Below are 18,135 nucleotides of genomic sequence, written 5' to 3' on the forward strand. Positions count from 1 at the left end.
ATGGAGACGCCGGCAGATGCTGAGGGGTTTAATTAGCAGCGAGCGGCTGAGGGAGCGGGGAGGCAGCAGCTCTGGGCTCCCACATCTTCCTGCGGGCGGGGGGGAGCGGCACCAGTGCAGCCTGCCCATAGTGAGGGGCTGTGACCCGGTGGGAGCCCACACCTGCTCCTGCCCTTGGATGGTACTGCCCAATGCCTTCCCACCACAGTCCCCCTGCACCCCTTTGCCTCTGGCTCTGGGCCCTGTAGTCTGGCTGCCACCCTTAAAATGTGGGGACCAGAGCCTGCGTCTCTCCTCGTGGGGGCATTCCATTCTATACCCTCCTTCCTACCAGCTGGGGACCAGCAGTGAGCCTGTATGCCGTGGACTGGGGCGCTGTGGTAGTGCCAAGCCCTGGGGTACTGCTCCTCCATCGCTTCTGGCTCATCAGCCTGGCTGGCATCTGTCACACCCCTGCCCAAAAAAGGCTCCTCAATCCCTGGGGCAGGCAGGGGTCCCACCCTGAATCAGCAGTAAAAGTCCAATGCCTTGTCGTTCAAGGAACCAGGCAGCACCTTGGCTGCGTAGAGAGACAGGGGCACATGGGCATGGCTAGGTTTGGGGTGCTCACCAGTGCTGATGGAAGACTGCTCATCCTGGCCTGCTGCTCCTGGCTTCCCTTTCAGAAGCCAGGCCTAAAAGTGGCACCGACCAGTGGGGAACTTGGTATTTGCTTTTCCCAGAAAGGTAACAAACTCTTTCCCCACCCAAATCTGATTGGCAGAGATGAGGAGGAGCTGAGAAAGTCCCTCTCAGAGCTGGCAGATCCCAACCCGAAGTCCATCAAGCGCATCAGCAGCTGCAGTAACCCCTTTCTGGACTTTTCCCAGGACTCCAGCATTGCCACTTACAAGCATGGGCTGTTAGTCCGCAAGATCCACGCTGATCCTGACTGCAAGAAAAGTAGGTGCCTGTGGAGGCCATGGGCAAGAGGGCACTAGTGAACTCCAGAAGTGAACAGGAAGCAGGGCAAGAGTCACTATGTGATGTCCAAATGTAGCATCATGCCAGCCTCCAGCATGAGTGCTGTGCCAGGCATAATTCAGCTCTCAGGCTGGGGAGCTGAAAGGCCTGTCCCTGCCCATCCACATGCACCATCAGGGCTTGGCAGATGCCGAGCAGGCAGGAAGTGAAGCCCCTGCCCACAGCACTGGGAAAGGGGCAGGCAGGGTGATGGGGTGGGGTCTCCTGTTGCACCCCTGCCACAGGATTGTGTGGATGAAGGAAGGTGTCCTGTGGTGTGATAGACAAGGCTTACAGCGGGCTGCAGCTGGTTGGGCACTGCCAGGCATGTTCACTGTATTCCCCATAAAATCCCTCCTAAGCCCTGGCCATCTAATGCTGCCTAGATCTGATTAGATGCAGCCGCCCTTCAAAGCCAGCATTACCTGGCAGGCAGCACTGCCTTGTCCCCATGCCCGAGCGTGGAGGCAGCGGTGAAGCCGAGCACAGGCAGCGAGGCGGGGAGCGCAGGGGGGAGCACAGGGGGAGCGCAGCACGGCGCTGGCCCCGGGAGGCAGCAGCGGCCCCCCTGCCAGCAGCACCATCTGCCAGCCACGCGGCCTGCATGGGCTCAGGTGCGCAGGGACGGTCCTGGCGTGCTGCCCGTCCCGGGGGTGGGGTGACGTGCGTTGTGGCAGGGCTGGCTGGAGGAGGGTGGGGGGGTGGCTTTTACCCCCGCTCGATTCTGAGGCTGATGTCTGAGCTGCTCTCTCCTCCTCGGCAGCACCCCGAGGGAAGCGCGGCTGGAAGCCCTTCCACGCCATCCTGAAGGGGATGATTCTCTACCTGCAGAAGGTAGGCAGCAGGGCCACCCACGTCCACACCAAGGAGAGGGATTGTCTCCAGTCCAGAGGGTGGGTCACAGCAGTCTCCACAGCAGTGAGAGAGGGGCTGCAACACACAGCACTGCAAAGCCTGGCTTAAGTAGACTCAGCACCCTGCATGCCTGAGCAGCTGCTTGGGGACCTGGTGGCATTCCTTTTTCCAGGCTGCTTGGGTACAACCTGGGCAGTGAAAGGCACTACTAACTGAGAGCTCTGCATGCAGGGGGCCTGGCTGGGAAGAAGGGCATCAGGGTCTTTGCCCTGAGTGGGGCATTGGGCTGTACATCCAGTTCCCTGCAGGCACACACACAGGGAACTGGGGGCAGTGGGGAACAGCCCCTGTGCTGTTGCCAAGCCAATGCACCTAGGTTGTGCAGCCTCTCTCCAGGGGTGTAGCATGAGCTGGAAGCAGAGTCTGCAGCTGCCTGGTAGAGGGTAAGCTCCAAGCCCTGCCACAGCCAGCACTAGTCTGCAGTTCCTGAAACCTCATAGAGCTGACTCATGGTGGGGTGCATTCCTGAGCTGGCTCTGAAACACCCCATGATTTGCAGGAGGAGTATAAGCCAGGGAAGGCGCTGGCAGAAGAAGAACTGAAGAATGCTATTAGCATCCACCATTCACTTGCCACGCGGGCATCTGACTACAGCAAGCGACCCAATGTCTTCTACCTCAGGACAGCTGACTGGAGGGTCTTCCTTTTCCAAGCACAGTGAGTCCTTCAGGATCCCTGGCTGGGCCCCACGCCAGGGCACAGGGACTCCCCTGACTTGAATGTAGGGTGGGATGGGGCTTAGGGCCACCTTGCTCTCTCCTGTCCTGGCCCTTTCTGGAAGGAGAGGGACCTGGTGTCAGTGCTGAGCTTTGCCCAGCTCCTCTTTTTCCTACCCTGCCGGGCTCAGGTTAGCTGTGGGTAGAGTCCCAGATGCCATGGCTGGCCAGGGCCAGGCCTGGGGGACTCAGACTTTGTCTGCAGAGCAGATCCCTCTGTCTTTGACACAGATAGCCCATCTGTATTTTGGCCTTTTTTCTCAGGAACCCTGAACAGATGCACTCGTGGATCACACGCATCAACGTGGTGGCAGCCATGTTCTCTGCACCCCCCTTCCCCGCAGCCATCGGCTCCCAGAAGAAGTTCAGCCGCCCGCTGCTGCCTAGCTCCTGCACCAGGCTGTCTCAGGTGGGCCACAGTGTGGGGGCAATGGTGAGCCTGGGACAAACCCCTGGATCTGCCAGTGGCACTTTCCCCTATAGAGGGATCTATGTGGTGCCATGCACCCAGCTGCCTCCCCAGCGAGGTAAAGGGCCAAGGGGGAGACAAAGAAAAGGGATACTGAGATTGGGGGCAGACAGTGAGGTCTTGTTCCTGGCAGTGGGGCTGGACTCAGGTGATGGTCTGACCATGGATGAGAAAGTGGTTCCACATCATGACTTGCAAGGTCCTGCGAGGGACCTTGAAAGGCAACCAGCTGGGGGGATTAGCTGGCACTCATGCATACCAGGGCAGTTATTCATAGAGCAGAAAGGATTTAAAAAACCACCAGCCTAGTTTGAGAGGGATTAAATTTTTCTGCTTTAAGACTGCAGTCAGTCCTGCTATGAGGTGAGAGCAGATTCCCCCCAAAAGCCTGTGATTTTGCCTGCCATTTAAAAAAACAAAAATCAAACCTGGGAGCAGAAGCTGAGATCCTGGCTGCTCCTAGAAGGGGAAAAACCTGTTCTGTGCCCAGCCAGCTCACATTACCAGGGGGACAGAGCAGGGCACTGACATAGTGCCACCCTTTCCCAGGAGGAACAGGTGAAGAACCATGAGACCAAGTTCAAGACAATGTCAGCAGAGCTACTGGAGCATCGTTCCTCACTGCCTGAGAAGAAGGTGAAAGGCAAGGAGTACGAGGAGCTAAAGCAGAGGGAAGAGTACCTGGAATTTGAGGTGAGCTGGAAGATGCCCCCCTCTACCCTCAGGCCCTTTGCCCCTACCTGTTTGGCCATCCTCAGTGAGGGGCCCAACCCATCCCATCAGCTGAGTTACACTGCCACTGCCGTGGTCTAAGACCACAAGTATTCCTCTGCCCTGGGATGCTGGCTGGGTTGGAGGGACCATGAGCATCCCCCCCCCTGCCGCAGGGATGCTGGCCATAGGACAGTACCCAGCTTGCCAACCTCTCTCTCTGCTGCACTGTGCTCCCCAGAAATCCCGCTATGGCACCTATGCCATGCTGCTGCGGGCCAAGCTGAAGGCTGGCTCTGAGGACCTGGCAGCATTTGAGTCCACCCTCTTGGACACAGCGGGTGGGGAGGACGATGGCCTGAAAAAGTCCCGCTCCAGCCCCTCGCTCAACGCAGAGCCCTCCAGCACAACCAAGGTGAAGCGCAACATCTCAGAGCGCGCTGGCCGCCAGCCCCCCGGCCACCCCCAGAAGTCGTAAGTGAGGGGCCTCAGCTGCCTGCACTGCAGCTCTGTTCCTGTCCCCCCAGCACGGGGGTGGAGGCCGTGTGCCTGCTGAGACCCTGCATGTGTCCGTCTGTCTGCGGCACGAGCTGGAGGGGGTGACAGCCCTTCTGCAGCCGTCAGCACCAGCCATGCAGAGCCATGGCCCCTCCGCTGGAGACAGTGGCAGAGCAGGACGGTCCCCAGTCCTTGCCTGCAGGAGCTGCCTGGCCCTATCAGACTTGTTCCTGCCCCTCCTTGTCCTGCACTTGGCTGCAGGACCTAGTCTTGCTGCCCCAGGGAGAGGGAGCAACTGAAACCTACCCGCTGGGCTCAATTCTTCAATGGTTTAAAAAAAAAAAAAACCAACCAAAAGACGCAGCAAAAAATAGCCAGCGGCCGCTTGTCCAGCTCCATCGTGCCATGGGGGTAGATGGGAGGGGGCCAGCCCTAGACTGTCCCCTCTCCTGGGGCTGGTGGTCAGGGAAACTGGGGAAACAGCACCTGGTCCCCTCCCTGCCACCTCAATCACCTCTGCACCCTCCTCGCTTTCTTACAACTTTTGAACAGTTTTTGTGATACAGTTTTGCACTTTTTAGTACCAGATCGAGCTGACCACTAGGGAGGTTTTTTTGGGGGCTACTTTTGATGCTTTTTGGGAACTGTTTAAAAAAAAACAAAACCACAAACCCAGCCATATCTTGTAAGCACTGCACTCTGGGGGAAAGATTTTTAAAAGGACTCGGGAGATCCAGCTCCCCACACCCCCACCCTGCAGCAAGCTGAGCGTGGGCTACTGTGTGTACTGCTGCTGCCTGCTCCCCAGCTCCACTTCAGCACCAGCAACCCTTCGGGGAGACAGCCCTGTGGCTGCCAGCACCAAGGAGGCAGCCTTGGGATGGCAACACCCATTGCTGCACGTGTGGCTGCATGGGAGGCTGATGCACCGGTGCTTCATGACCCTCATTTTCCACCCCCACTGCTGGCAGCCTGGACTGGCCCTGTTTGCAGCACCTGGGTGTGAGCATCATACCCAGGGCATGGTGGGCAGCAGTGCGCAAGTACTCCCCATGAGGCGGTGAGCCCTGGAGCCAGGGCTGGTATGGGGCTCCCCCTGCCCTATGGCTCCAGCACAGGCTGGAGCCAGCTTTTCTTTCCACACCTCTTTTACAACACATGCCTGGGGCCGTGGAAGCTGCCAGCAAAGCCTGGTCTGCAGTGCTGCAGTCCCCTTGCTGCAGCAGCAGTGGTGCAGCCCCTTCTTCAGCCACAGGCGCCCTCCTTGCCAAGGTGAGGGGCAGGCTGGGGCAGCCCCCACCACTCCAGAGTGGGCTGACAGATGCTTGTCCAGAGCAAGGGGCAAGTGATGGAGCACGGCTGCAGGATCGTCCAGAACGGGATCCGGGCACAGTGAAGGGCTGTGACCAGGGGCTGGCACACATGCAGTTCTCAGCCGCCTGGGACCTGGCTGGTTTCAGCACTGACTTTGCGAATGTGTCAAAACTTTTTATTCTGCTCTTTTGAGTCTATTGCAAAAAAAAAAAACAAAAAAACAAAAAACCCACCCTTGCCCCAGGTGGCTTGGGGGGTGGGGGGGAAAACAAACCTTTGTACAGCTTCTTCTCTCAGTTACTGAAGTAAAACTCGCTCTTCACTTCTTGGGTGCGCTGTGGTTTCTTCCCCATGGTTGGGGACAGCCCTGGCACAGAGGGATGCTGAGGAGGGGCTGGCAGCAGTCTCCTTGGTGCCAGACTTCCAGACCCAGGAAGGGTTCAGGGGGGTTAATGCCCACCAGCTCACGGCTGGGGCTGGAGAGAGGGAGGGCAAAGACTAATGGAACCTGTGTCCTTTTATTCAGAAGAGGGACCATTAAATAAAAGCAGAGACGGGCAGGAGCCAGCTGCATCCCATCCCCCTGAGTCCAGGCAGCCGGACCCCAAGTCCAGAAGGCACTTGTGTGGGCAAGGCAGAGGGCAGTGCAGCTCCCTGTGTGGTCACAGGGGCTGCTGGCTGGCTCCTCAGTGCACCTGTGGCTGCTGGCTGGGGGGCAGCTCACCCCCCGGCTTCAGGGCCAGTGTGGGCGCCTGCTCCTCCTCCACCGACTCACTGCCGTAGGCACTGTCTTCCTTCAGCTCTGCAAAGCAATCCCCGGGTGCTCTTAGCGATGGGGCAACACGGGGGCAGCAGAGACACTCCCTGCCCCCCAGTCCCAGCCCTCACTCTGTACCTGTGCTTTGCAGCTTCTCCAGCGCCTCGGTTTTGTGGAGCATCCTCACAGCGTTGTGGAGCCCCATAGAGTCCAGTGCCTCCAGCAATCCCCCCAGGCTGCCACCAGCCAGCTGTGGAGAGAGGGCATTGAGCAGGGCTTGTCACCAGACAGGCAGGGGAGACAGGGGCACCCCAGCCAGGCACTGACCTCGTAACTGCGCAGGAGGCTGACACTGGGCGAGGGGGTGTCCTTGTAGGTCTCCACGAGGCTGCAGAGCCCCAGGCGCTTGGCCAGCTCGATCCAGTCTGACCCACTGCAGTCCTGGTTCAGCAGTTGCTCCAGTCCCTTCAGCGCCTCATTGTCCAGCGACAGGACCTTCCCTGTGTGAGAGAGGTGCCCCCATCACAGGCTGCCCATCCTTGCTGCCAGGAGGGTGTCACCCTGCCTGGGTATGGTGCTTTTAAGCAGGGGGGAAAGGGGCTGCTCACCTGGCTGGGGGGCAGTGGGCAGTTCTGCCTCCGGCCCCTGCTGGGAGGCCTGCAGCAGAATCTCCCGCACCTGCAGACAGACATGGATGTCAGCATCCTCCAAAGCACTGCCCAGATCCCCCATCACCTCTCACACCATGGGTCTCTGCAGGACACGGAGGAGCACAGGCATCCTCAAGGAAGCATTTCCTGGAACTCCGCCCCATCCATGCTGTGGCCTGCACAAACACTCCCAGCGAGTCTGTCCCGCTGTGCCACACACCTTTTGGCTCCGAGTCAGGTCCAGGGACGTGTGGCAGCGGCGCTGCCTGTGCCCTGCCTGCCAGTGCCCCTGTGTGAGGAGCTTGGGGTTGGTGCTATGCTCTGCAGCTGGGGCTGGCTCCCCCAGATCCATGGCTAGCTCCTGCTCCTCAGGGTCAGTGTCTGTGTCGCTGCTGGCCTCCGATGAGGATAGGCTCATGGGCTCGTCATTCTCACACAAAACATCTGCCCCTGTCAGGAAAGGGTGGCATAAGCCTGGCCCAGGGGTCTGACCTTGTGCCTGCCACCACCTAGCACAGGCAGCCAGGGCTATGGGGAGGGAAGGGAAAGGAGGAAGGGCAGTGCCTTACCCGCTTTAAGGAGCAGTTTGGTGAGGGTGGGGGAGCCCAGGCCAGCAGCCAAGTGCAGGGGTGTGTTCCCAGAGAAAGTCCGGCTGTTGACGTCTGCTCCCAGCTAAGAAAGGTGTGAAGCCATGAGGACGGGCTGCCTGGGCACTGCTCCTCCTACACCGTCACCCCAAGGCCTCAGAGGAGCCCCCACTTCTGACAGGAGCCTCTAGGAGGCTGCTTGCCATCCCTGTCCCATAGCTACCCCTACACCAGCCACCCCATACCTTCTTCACCAGGTGGGTGGCCATGTTCAGGTTCTCCATCTCCACAGCCAGGTGCAGGGGGGTCCTCCCGCTTTGCCTCTCCACTGCATTCACATCTGCTCCCGTCCTGACCAGCATGTCCAGGCAAGCCAAACTCTTTGCCTTCACAGCCAAATGCACAGGCAGGAGGCCTGCAAGATGGGGATAGGCTCAGCAGCCTTCTGGCCAAGCCCATGATGGTTAAGGGCCAAGCCCTTCTGGCCAGGCCCCAGGACCCACTGGGGTCCTGGCCATCGTCCCCGAGCCCCACTCACCATGGAAATTGGGCAGGCGGAGCAGATAAGGGGAAGCCGAGCCCAGGTGAGCCAGCAGTGTCCTCAGCATCTCTTCATCGCCAGCCTGGAGTGCCAGGTGCAGTAGAGAATTGCCATAGCGGTCCAACAAGGTTGGGTCAGCACGGGCTTGCAGCAGGAGCTGGACCACTTGGGGCTGCTTGGTGATGACTGCCAGATGCAGCGGCGTCTGCGGGACAGCAGCACATCCTCAGCAGTGCTCACAAGAGAAGCCAAGCGCTGCACCACCATTCTTTCCAGTAGCTGCAACTTGTTCAGATCTGCAGCCTCCCCTCAGCAGGAGCAGCTACAGGAGCCCCCAGGGCTGGAAAACAGGAGTGAGGAACTACTCCCAGGTAGAGAAGAACTGGCTGCTCTGAAAAACATGTACCTGTTGCAGGTTATTGGAGATGTTGATGATCTGCTGGCTGGGGATGCTAACAATTACATCGATCAGCTGCTTGATCACAGCTGTCTGTTCATGGATAATAGCGAGGTGCAAAGGCCTGTAGAGAGAGTGGAATGGCCCCTAGCTCAGCTCCATGCTTCTCCACATACTCCCTGCCACCCCCAGAGCCCCCATAATGGCTCTGATGGACAACAAGACTCCCATGCTCTCCCTTCAAACCCCTCGTGTGCTCACGTGTCTCCGTTCTCATCCTGTGATGCGGCCAGGTGCCTCTGGACTGCCAGCAGCATGCGGGGGTCGGCGGTGACCGAGTAGTCGAGCAGGGCATGGGCATTGCGACGGGCTAGTGCCAGCATCCACAGCTGGCACAGCTGGGCTGGGGGCAAAGCAGGATGTCACCTCCAGGAGCAGCAGCCTCATCCACCCTTCTGCATCCACCAGGTGTGGAGAGCAGCACACAACCCCAAAAGGTCCTAAATCCATGCCTCCTCTCCTGAGCGATGTCCCCCAGCCCTCCCTCAAGCTCAGCCCCTCCTACCGTGCTTTTGCAGCTCCTTGCAGTATGTGCTCTCTTCTGCAGGTGCCTGCCTGTCGCTCCCAGGCCCCTCTGCCTCGGGGCCCTTCATCTGCATACCCCCCTGGTAGCTCCCCACTGGGTGGGGGCCGGGTGAGTAGATGCTGTTGTAGGTCAGCCCAGGGGAGTATGGGAAGCTGAGGCTCCCACCTGCAGGGCAAGGCAGAGGATGGGTGAGCAGAAGGGAGCCTCAGCCACCTGAGCGAGGAGGGGGAAGAAGCAGCCCCACTCACCTCCTCCAGAGCCAAAGCCCCCGGCCCCCCCGCCGGCCCCCCCCATGTGCGAGCCACCGCCAAAGTGCTGAGGAAACTGAGGCAGGACTTTCTTGCGCTTCCTCTCCACTTCTTCCTTATCTGTGGGGAGAGAGGGGCAGCAGGGTGAGGGGCAGCCCCAGCAGCAGGGCCCATGCCAGCCTGCCTGGGGGGTGCTCACCTTCCACCACTGGGTAGTAGGTGAACTGCTTGGAGTCACTCACGTCCCCTCCCCGCTTCCGCTTCAGCTGCAGGAAGACGGTGACAGGACGGTCGATCTTGGGCTTGTGGTAGGGGGGTGTGCGGAAGACAATGGCGTACTGTAGGCAGGACATGATGGACATGAGGTCCTGATCATCCTGGAGCTGGGGCTACCTCAGCCCACAGGGCATCCATGTGCCTCGGAGCAGAGCAGGACACTCCCCACCTCCCCTGTACCTGCTTGTGCACATCCGTAGGAGAAAAGTCCCCGAAGGCCTGCCAGCCGTTCTCGTCATCCTCGTAGAAACGCACCTCAATGTCATCTGGGGAGAGAAGTGGCACTGGCACTGCCTCCTCATCCCAAAAAGGCTCCAGGGACACAGACCCCTGACCACCCAGGGGACCCAAATCTCTCCTGCCACAGCCCCCCCAGAAGGTTTAATCTGGAGAGAATGGCTTTTACCTTTCTGAACTTTATCACACAGCAAGTAGACTTCGTCTCCTCCCCGCACGGAGCCTGCTGTCTTATCCATCCGTGAGATCTTCAGGTTGGAAGCTCCAGGGGACTCTGCAGAGCAAGACGTGTTGGGAGACACTGTGCAGAAGTCCTTACCCCTGCCTGCCTCGTCCCTTTCTCAGAATGGCCCCATGCTCACTGCTGTCATGGATGGGGTCCGAAATGACAGGCTGGAGGGCCAGCGTGAAGTTCCCACTGCTGTCACGGAGGTAGGCGGTGAAGCGCAACCGCACAATGCTCAGGTCCATCACCTTCTTCAGCTCCTTCGCCTCCAGCTCGATCTCACGCAGCTCCGATTCTGCCAGGGTAGGGGGACAAACGTCAGGCTGTGTGGGGGACAGTGCTCCAGGTCCCCTTCCTACCCACCCCAGCCCCATGCTCAGCCCAGCCCCCAGCTGTCAGCCCATGGTGCCGAGGCCCACTGAGTCCCCAGGCTGCCCTCACCCGTCAGCAGATGGTTCCTGTTGCGCATCTTCTGCTGCTTCAGCTTTTCCTTCATGATCTCCATCATATTCTTTTTGGTGACATGGAGCACACCCAGGTTGCTGAACCTGAAGAAGAGGGAACCTGCCAGGAGCTGGGAGCATCAAGGCCAGGAGCAGCAAGCCCAAAGGGGCACATACTCCTGCAGCTGGGAAGGACCTGAGCACAGAGCAGTGCCACTCAGGCAGCAGGGATTCAGTGTGTGTGGGGCAGAAGAGGAGTAACCACAGCAGAGAGGAAAGGAGCCCCAGAAACTCTGGGCTCCCACAGGTGACAAATCTAAAGGGCTATCAAAGACAAGACCAGGAGGACTGAAGGTCAGAGGGATGCACAGGGGACTGAGCTGAGCCAGGGCTGGATATGTAAGAGCAATGGCAGCAGTTGCAGAATAACCCTGTGACTCAGGCTGGCTTCAAAAGTCATCCGCAAAGCTGGGGAGCTGCAACCTCAAGGACAGAAGCCCAAAATAAGCTGCATATGTCAAAACCCAGAGACAGGCAAAATGCTCAGAGGACAGAGCTGTAACCATGAACTTATCTAGACACACCCCTGACCTCAGCCAGCAAACACAACCCCAGGGTGCACTAACCCCTATCCTTCTCCCCATCTCAGAAGCTGCAGACAGCACCCACAGCCACTTCACATAGGCAAGAGGCCACCCTGTGTCCTCCTTGCACGTACTGAGCTGTCATGTCCTTGGGTCCCACAACCGTGACACAGTTGCCAGCCTCGTTGCACTGCTTGCCCACCAGGCTGTGGGCATGCACACGGGGAGGGTCACTGTGCGTCACCAGGTCTACCTCGATCCGGGCCATCCCTGTGTAGTTACAGATCTGCAGGGAGGAAGAAGATGGGGGTCAGGTACAATAAGCCAGGAGCCTGAAGGACTCTCTACAAATCCCTGTTGTCCCTCCCCATGGCTGCCACCTCTCCTCCCCTCCCTCCAGCACCAGGAGACACATAAAAGCTTATTATAAATTTCCTGTCCTTCCTTCGAGGCTCCCTCTTGATGCTCATGCATACTGGCTGAAGACACTGCTCCATCCCCTCCCCATAGCAGCGCTCACCTTGACAGTGGGATAGGTCTTGCGCCCCTTCTCACTGGATGCTCCTGGCAGCCCCCCATGGGAAGGGCCCTCGCAGCCATACCGAAACCGGAAACCCCGCTGTGGAGGCAAAGAGAGGTCAGCCAAGGGTGGCCAAAGCCTGATGCCATGACAGCAGGAGGTGACAGTTACACCTGTGTTTACCTGGGTGACATCCTTACCTGCTTTGGCTGCTCAATAATGACAAGGTAGGGACCTTCCACTGGAGGACAGAAAGGAGAGGTACCAATGAGAAACATGGGATAACCAAAGTGCATGTTCTCAGTGAGGATGCTGGAGATACAGGGACAGCACTGAAGGTGATGTGAGCCCTGTCTGTCCCATGGGGGTCCTCAGAGCCCCCAACCCCTGTGCTGTCACAGCTCAGCTGGGAACAGCAGTCAGAGCAGCAGGAAGAGGAGGGGAGGGCCAGAGGGTGCTCTGTCACTTGGGGAGCAGGGATGCTCAGGAGGTCACAGCCCAACCTGGCAGTCCCTGGTAGACTGAGCAGAAGAGCCAGATGGAACAAGCCCCATCCTGGTGGCACAGAGCAGGGATTCCCAGCCAACCCACAGTGGGGCCAGTAAGGACAAAGCCTGTGGTGCTTCTGGGAACTAAGAGGTGTGAGTCAACCTGCCGGGAAACTCCACTGCAGCTGGGGACCCCTGGAAGGGCACTGCCAGAGGGGCCCTTACCTGTCTCCATCAGGGGCTCCTTCTGCTCCATCATGTGGGAGCCAAAACTGAAGTCATCGTAGTCAATCCCATCCAGGCACTAGGTGATGGGAGGGAAGATGAGTGTGATGAGTGTGTTGGGGCTGGAATCCCCAACTATCCTGAGGGGGTGATGGCAGTCTGGCACGGACCCCCATCGGGCAGGCACAGATCCCCTGTCCCTCCCTGGGAAGAGAGGTGGGCAGGTGCAGACCCCTCAGTGCCCACCCTGGAGGCTGACACAGACCCTCCCACCTCCCACCCCGGAAGCAGGCACAGACCCCCACCTCCCACCCCACCCGTGGGGTCGGACACTGCTCCCTGCCCAGCTCCGGGGCGGGGACCAGGCAGCGACACCCCCCGGGCCGATCCGATCGGATCCGTACCGCACTCACGGGTTGGAACTGCTCGTCCATGTCGGCGCGGGGCCGGCCGCCGGCCTGCGGGGAGAGGGGGATTGAGCGGGGCTGCAGGAAGGCACCGCCGCTCCGGAAAGTCCCTAGAAACCCCGCCGAGCCGGGAAATGACGGGCCCGCGCGTCACCGGCCCGCCCCGCCCCGCCACGGCCGGGGCACGGCCCGAGCCGGCCCGGGGCACGGGACTGGGGACGCGGGACTGGGGACGCGGGGCTCGGCCCGGCACGGCTCGGAGCGGGGCTCTGCTCGGCCCGGCTGCTCCTGCGCCCGCCGGCGGCCGCTCGGGGTCATGGGGCGGGCTGTCCCCTCCTCGCCTGGGAATTTTGGACTCGGAGCCCCGGGCGGGCTGGAAATCCCGGAGCACTCCCGCTCGCCTCCCCCGGCCGTTCTCGCCCGGGCGCTGCCTGGCAGCTCCGTGGCGCCAGATGTACCGAATTTTCCCTCCGGGAGCAGGGAGGGATTTGCCCCGCACCGTCCCCGGCCGCCTGTCCCGCTACGGGCGCCAGTCCCCGCTGCGCTGGCATCAGCCCTTCCCCAGCAAGACCTGCAGTGCAGCACGGCTGAAACCACCCGCCCGCGCCATAAAGCCCCGCAGCAGCCCCTGGGTCCCCCAGGGTCCCTACCCCACATCATCCCACCCCGCACACGGATGTCGCCTCCAAGCCGCTGTGGACTCAAACAAGGAGTCGCCCCAAAGTGCTGTCCCCAAGCCCACTGGCTCCCCCCTGGCCAGGGGAATCTCTCCAGGACTCTGCAGACCGAAGCAGAGTCTGCAGCCCCATGCCAGGCACCCAAAGGGGTGCTTTCCCTCTCCCCCATTTCAACTTACACAGCAGCCCCGGCATCCTTCCCGCGGAGGTGGCCTGAGAGAGGCATTCGCTATCTGTGTTCCCATTGCCTCCTTCCCACTGGCTTCAAAGTGGAAGCGGCAGCCCCAGAGCTCCCTGTGGGAGCATCTCCCACCGCCCCAGCACTCAGCACTGGATGCTTCCCGCCGACCCCAGCAAGGCACCGCCAGAGGCAGGGGGCCTTCCCTGCCGCCCACAACGCTCACATCCTTCTACTCACCGGGGAGGAAGAGGTTGGTCTCAGAAACCCGTCCAGCCCCAGCATCGCCACAGGGACTGTCAGTACCACAGACAGGAGTTCCGCTGGGGTCAAGGTCTGCCTGACCTCAGAAAACCACCGGCGACTTCTAGCAAAGGGGCAGGATCAGGGGAGAGCCTACGGGCACGCTCCACATTTCTTCTCACTAACCAATGAAAAGAAAAAAAAAAACCGTATCTGACTCCACAGTGCCCTCATACCATGAATTTCTGAATCAGTGGTTGCTACAGGTCCCACTCAGGGGATTTTGAGTGTGTGGGAGAAGAGGGGAAGGAAGGGGATTGTTCAATTCGTGTGTGACTCATATTCTTCAGAAGCTGAACAGAGCCTTTTCAAGGACATTTTTCAGCCACTCAAGTCTTCCAAAGGGGCTGTCCTGTGACCCCAAGCCTGAGGTTTTTCCCGGTTAGCCTGCCCCTGAGCCCAGAGATACATCGCAGGCAGCCATGCAGCCTGGGATGTGGTGTCTGTGGGACCTGCAAGTGCAGGGGAGGGTGCAAGGAAGGTGGAGATCCAGCACTGCAAAATGAGGTGGGGACTTTCCTCCTGCCATTCTGCAGGGGCTTCCGAAGGCCTAGGAACATGGACACAAGCCCCTGCTGGCCTGTGGGAAGCAGCACACACTGCCTGCTGTTGGCATCCCACCGGTCATCCCACCTGGACAGCTTCAGCCTGCCACCAGCAGCCAGCCACCCTATCTGCTGGCACAGATTTTCCAGAGAAGTGAACAAAGGGACAAACATCCTTCTTCAGTGTGCTGGGAACAGCCACTTTGAACCCTACCCGCTGAGCCTGGTGGGGGAGCCTAGGCCTGAAGCTGCTGGGTAAGAACAGGCTGTGCCCCTTGAATAGCACAGCTCCCCCTCTCCAGTGGCATCAGCTCCATCTCCTCTTGAGGGGTTTTCACAGCTCACTCACTGCTGCCTAGGACACCTCCACTTGTTGCAGCAAACAGCATGACTAGGGAATGTCATGGAGTCATGCCTGCATCTCCCCATCCCACACAGCTCTGGTTCTCTCTGGAGGTTGCCGGCCATAGCCCTACACCCTTGTGCAGTGTGTGCTGGAGGAAGCCCACCTTGCTTGCTGAGCAGAGATGGTGTCACCACCTGCTTCTTTATTCCTAGAAAAGCAACCTCAGGCAACCTCAGACCTGCTCTCAAGGTAAATTCCTGCCTCCTGTGCCAAGCAGCATGCCTCTCTGGTCCCCAGGACTTTCTCTCCCCAGGGTTTCCCCCAGGAGTGTAGTACACGCAGCTTTTATCCCCCACACGTCCCAGAAGGGAACCCATCTCTCCTTCCTTCATCAGTAGCATTCCCTGCTCTGTGTTACCCAACACATCTGACTTGGATCATGGGCTTGAACTGCAGACCCTTTTTGCTTGGCTAATTCCTCCCCATCTTCACAAATTCCTAGGGTTCAGGAAGGATTCTCTGGGCATTTTTGGGAATGGGGGAAAGAGCAGCAACCCAGCTGCAAGGCACTGCCCGGAGCAGCACCAGCTCCCTGCCCCAGAGTGCAGCACTGCCAGATGGCACAGCCTCCCTGTGCCAGCCAGACTGCTTCAATTAAGGGGCAGCCTTTGGCAAGCAGTTCGAGTTAAAGCCATTCTTCCATGCCTGCAGCTCCTTGAACGTGACCTAGTAATGCAGGTGCTATTTTCTTTCCTCTCATGACAGTCGGCTGACTTGCAGAGCTGATGCCCTGCAGGCAGGAGGGAAACATACATCAGCCTATCTGAAGCAGGAGTGTTTAGTAGCCATGGGAAAGGGTGCTCCAGAAGTGAAGGAGGCAGCACAAGTGCACAAGTGCAGCCCTGATCTGAACTGCACTAGCCACTCAGCTGGCTGCTCCTCTAACATACTCTTCCCTTCACATTTTTATTTCCCTGAGGTCTGCTAACACCTGCAAACAACGGCTCTAAATACTTGGCCTTGCTTTCTGCACTAATCTTGTGCTCTGCTCCATCCCTGGAGTCCCATCAGCTACTGGCAAGAGGCTGCTGGGTCTCTCTCATATCGTGTTCACAGTGACTCCTGGAAATCAAGTCCTTGACCAGCAAGTATGGCAGAGAGAAATCCCCTCTTCCTGAAAGCTGTCCAAGCTTTCCCCTCCTGAAAGCCTACCTTTGAGCACTGAAGCCATTTGTATATCTCTGCATAAAATGCCTTTACTCCCATTGTGGCTGTCAAGGTGGTTTTGCCAAACCCCAGCCACCCACTTATCTTCTGGTTTTCTCCTCTAAGGGCCTGTAAATTAGCTCCTTTGCTGTTGTGTTATGAACTATTAATCCAGCTGTATGCCCTCAGAGAACCCCTCCCAGCGTCAGCCCGGCGTTTGGTGTCTCTCTCCAGTTTCCACTCTGCCCACAGTGCCACTACCGTGTTGGTGCTCACGGCTCCATTTGGGCTAGAGCTTGCCGAGCCTGCAGGCACGGATCTGTTCCCCTCGGAGTGGGCAGCAAGCCAGCCCTGCCCCAGCGCAGACAGGGCTCAGCATGCAAGAAGGAGAGCTGCAGGATGGGGCAGAACCCACTGGCAACATAGGAAATAAGGAACTTCCCCACCGGCAGGGAAAAGGGTATAAGCGCCAGCGCTGGGACCTACTGTCTCCTCTCCCTTCCAAGAGAGCAACTGTCTCTCCAGCCTGGATGTTCCCAACATCCCCTACCCCAGCTGGCCCCATGGCCGACCCAGAGGCAACCAGGGACCGGCATGGCTGCTGGAGCGAGAGGGAGCCCAGGACCCTTCCGCTGGGACGAGCAGCCCAGGCACAGGAGCTTTAAACCTCTGCACCGCTCAGCTCCCTTTCCCTGGGAACCGCTCTCCCGCCGGCGCGGACAGCCCTGCCCGCCCTGCCCGGGCGCATCCCCCCGGCACCCCCGAGGAACCCCACCCCGGCCCGGCCGCTTACCTTCATCCCAGCCTCAGGCCGGCCGCCGCGCCCCGGCCGCGGTGCCGGGAAAGTCCCGACCCGGCTCCGCCTCCCGGGGCTTCCCGGGCCCGGCTCCGCCCGGCGGAGACAGAGGGAGGGCGGGCCGGGGCACCCCTGAAGGGACGGGCAACTCCAGGCTGCTGCATCCCGGCGACACCGCCTATCCCCCACCTGCCCGGCACTCGGGCCAGGGAACCGAGCCCTGGGCTCCTGGCTGTCCCCCGAGGGGAGGACAGGACCCTTCACCCCATTCCCAAAGGCAGCTGCTACCCCGGCGGGGAAGGACCATGTGCCTCACCCATGGCTGATTTTCACTTTTATTATTGTAAATTCACTGTTGTCTTTATATATACACTTTTTAAAAAATATATTAGATACAAAAGTCAGAAATGCTCTTTGAACTACATATACTGGTGGATTTACAGGCCGGTTTGGAAAAGGTGGGCAAATAGGAACGCCCAACTCGATCAATGCGCACAGCAGCAGCAGCAGTAAATGCCCCTCTCCAGGAACAAGGGGATTTTATATATATGTATGTATATATATATATTTGTAGATCTATACATACACACACACACACACACAGAGCACTCAGACCCCTTGACACCCCAACCCCCTGCCCAAGGATGCTGCAGCTGAGCGGGATAGGGTCCTGCCAGGCAGGCACTGGCCAAGGCACCCCAGGACGGATTTGGGAGTCCCAGAAGAATGCAGCACACACTTCCTCTGTTCCTACAGAAGCGCTTTCCCTTTCCATGACTGCGCTCCCTGGGACAGCTTCAGCTGGCAGCAGCACAGAGGGGAAGTCCACTGCTCTGCAGGCGCAGTGCCTGCAGGACATCCCCTGCATGATGGTAAATTCAGAGACTCATTTCCCAAACTGGCTGGGAGCACGGGAATGCTGTGACCCAGGAGGTGAAACCTGCCTCAGCAATTCTCAAAGCTGAAAAAACGTGGGGAAAGTCACTGACTGAAGGCATGGAAGGGCCCTGAGCAGTGAGAGCCCTGGTGCTGGGGGGTCAGCACAGTCCAGCCGGGACTGCTGGTCTCATCCTGCAGCAGTGAGACACCACCCCTACCTGGGAAGGCAGACAGGGAGAGAACCCCTGCTGCCATCCTCACTGGGGTTGCAGACAGACTGGCAGCGCAGTCACTTCCCAAGGAAGGGAAAAGGCACTCGGGGATTTTGGCTCCTCTGACGGTCACAGTAGCCAGCTGGAAGGCTTGCTCAGTTGAACCTTACCCCTGTGGAGGAGGGAAGAACAGAGA

General features: G+C 59.2%; 2 protein-coding genes across 6 annotated transcripts in view; one reads left to right on the forward strand and one right to left on the reverse strand.

Annotated features, from left to right (window-relative positions):
• Positions 1–5,947, forward strand: part of PSD (pleckstrin and Sec7 domain containing) — a 45,705-nt gene extending 39,758 nt beyond the window's left edge. Inside the window, 6 exon segments of the mRNA XM_039554182.1 lie at positions 764–942; positions 1,766–1,836; positions 2,417–2,574; positions 2,898–3,042; positions 3,652–3,795; positions 4,055–5,947. Of these exon segments, the coding sequence (XP_039410116.1) occupies positions 764–942; positions 1,766–1,836; positions 2,417–2,574; positions 2,898–3,042; positions 3,652–3,795; positions 4,055–4,291 (934 nt within the window). The 3' untranslated portion in view covers positions 4,292–5,947.
• A 177-nt stretch (positions 5,948–6,124) lies between these two features.
• Positions 6,125–16,946, reverse strand: NFKB2 (nuclear factor kappa B subunit 2). Of its 5 annotated transcripts, none has more exons than XM_039554185.1 (24): positions 16,846–16,945; positions 13,893–14,076; positions 12,795–12,848; positions 12,391–12,469; positions 11,878–11,918; positions 11,678–11,776; positions 11,292–11,443; positions 10,572–10,678; positions 10,267–10,425; positions 10,074–10,178; positions 9,848–9,933; positions 9,591–9,729; positions 9,392–9,511; positions 9,123–9,308; positions 8,819–8,960; positions 8,567–8,681; positions 8,158–8,365; positions 7,865–8,034; positions 7,602–7,704; positions 7,253–7,482; positions 6,991–7,060; positions 6,710–6,882; positions 6,521–6,632; positions 6,125–6,427 (listed from the first exon to the last, which is right to left on the reverse strand). In XM_039554185.1, exons 2-24 carry the CDS (start codon positions 13,935–13,937, stop codon positions 6,312–6,314), a joined length of 2,811 nt encoding a protein of 936 aa, XP_039410119.1. In that variant the 5' UTR covers positions 13,938–14,076; positions 16,846–16,945; the 3' UTR covers positions 6,125–6,311. The 5 variants fall into 5 exon arrangements, with proteins under 5 accessions (XP_039410119.1, XP_039410121.1, XP_039410117.1 ...); XM_039554186.1 differs by having other exon boundaries at positions 6,312–6,427; positions 12,804–12,848; positions 16,846–16,946; XM_039554187.1 differs by lacking the exon at positions 12,795–12,848.
• Between the last annotated feature and the right edge of the window lie 1,189 nt (positions 16,947–18,135).

This window comes from Corvus cornix, chromosome 6, assembly GCF_000738735.6.
Source record: "Corvus cornix cornix isolate S_Up_H32 chromosome 6, ASM73873v5, whole genome shotgun sequence".
Lineage (NCBI taxonomy): Eukaryota > Metazoa > Chordata > Aves > Passeriformes > Corvidae > Corvus > Corvus cornix.

What these genes read in the sequence shown, in the direction of transcription:
- NFKB2 (XM_039554183.1), bottom strand. Translation starts at nt 13,719, where the DNA reads ATGGGAACACAGATAGCGAATGCCTCTCTCAGGCCACCTCCGCGGGAA. An exon ending in GGACCCCATCCATGACAGCA is followed by an intron (nt 10,179 to 10,266) that starts GTGAGCATGGGG and finishes CTTGCTCTGCAG; the next exon opens with AGTCCCCTGGAGCTTCCAAC. An exon ending in ACCTGACTCGGAGCCAAAAG is followed by an intron (nt 7,061 to 7,252) that starts GTGTGTGGCACA and finishes GTCTGTCTGCAG; the next exon opens with GTGCGGGAGATTCTGCTGCA.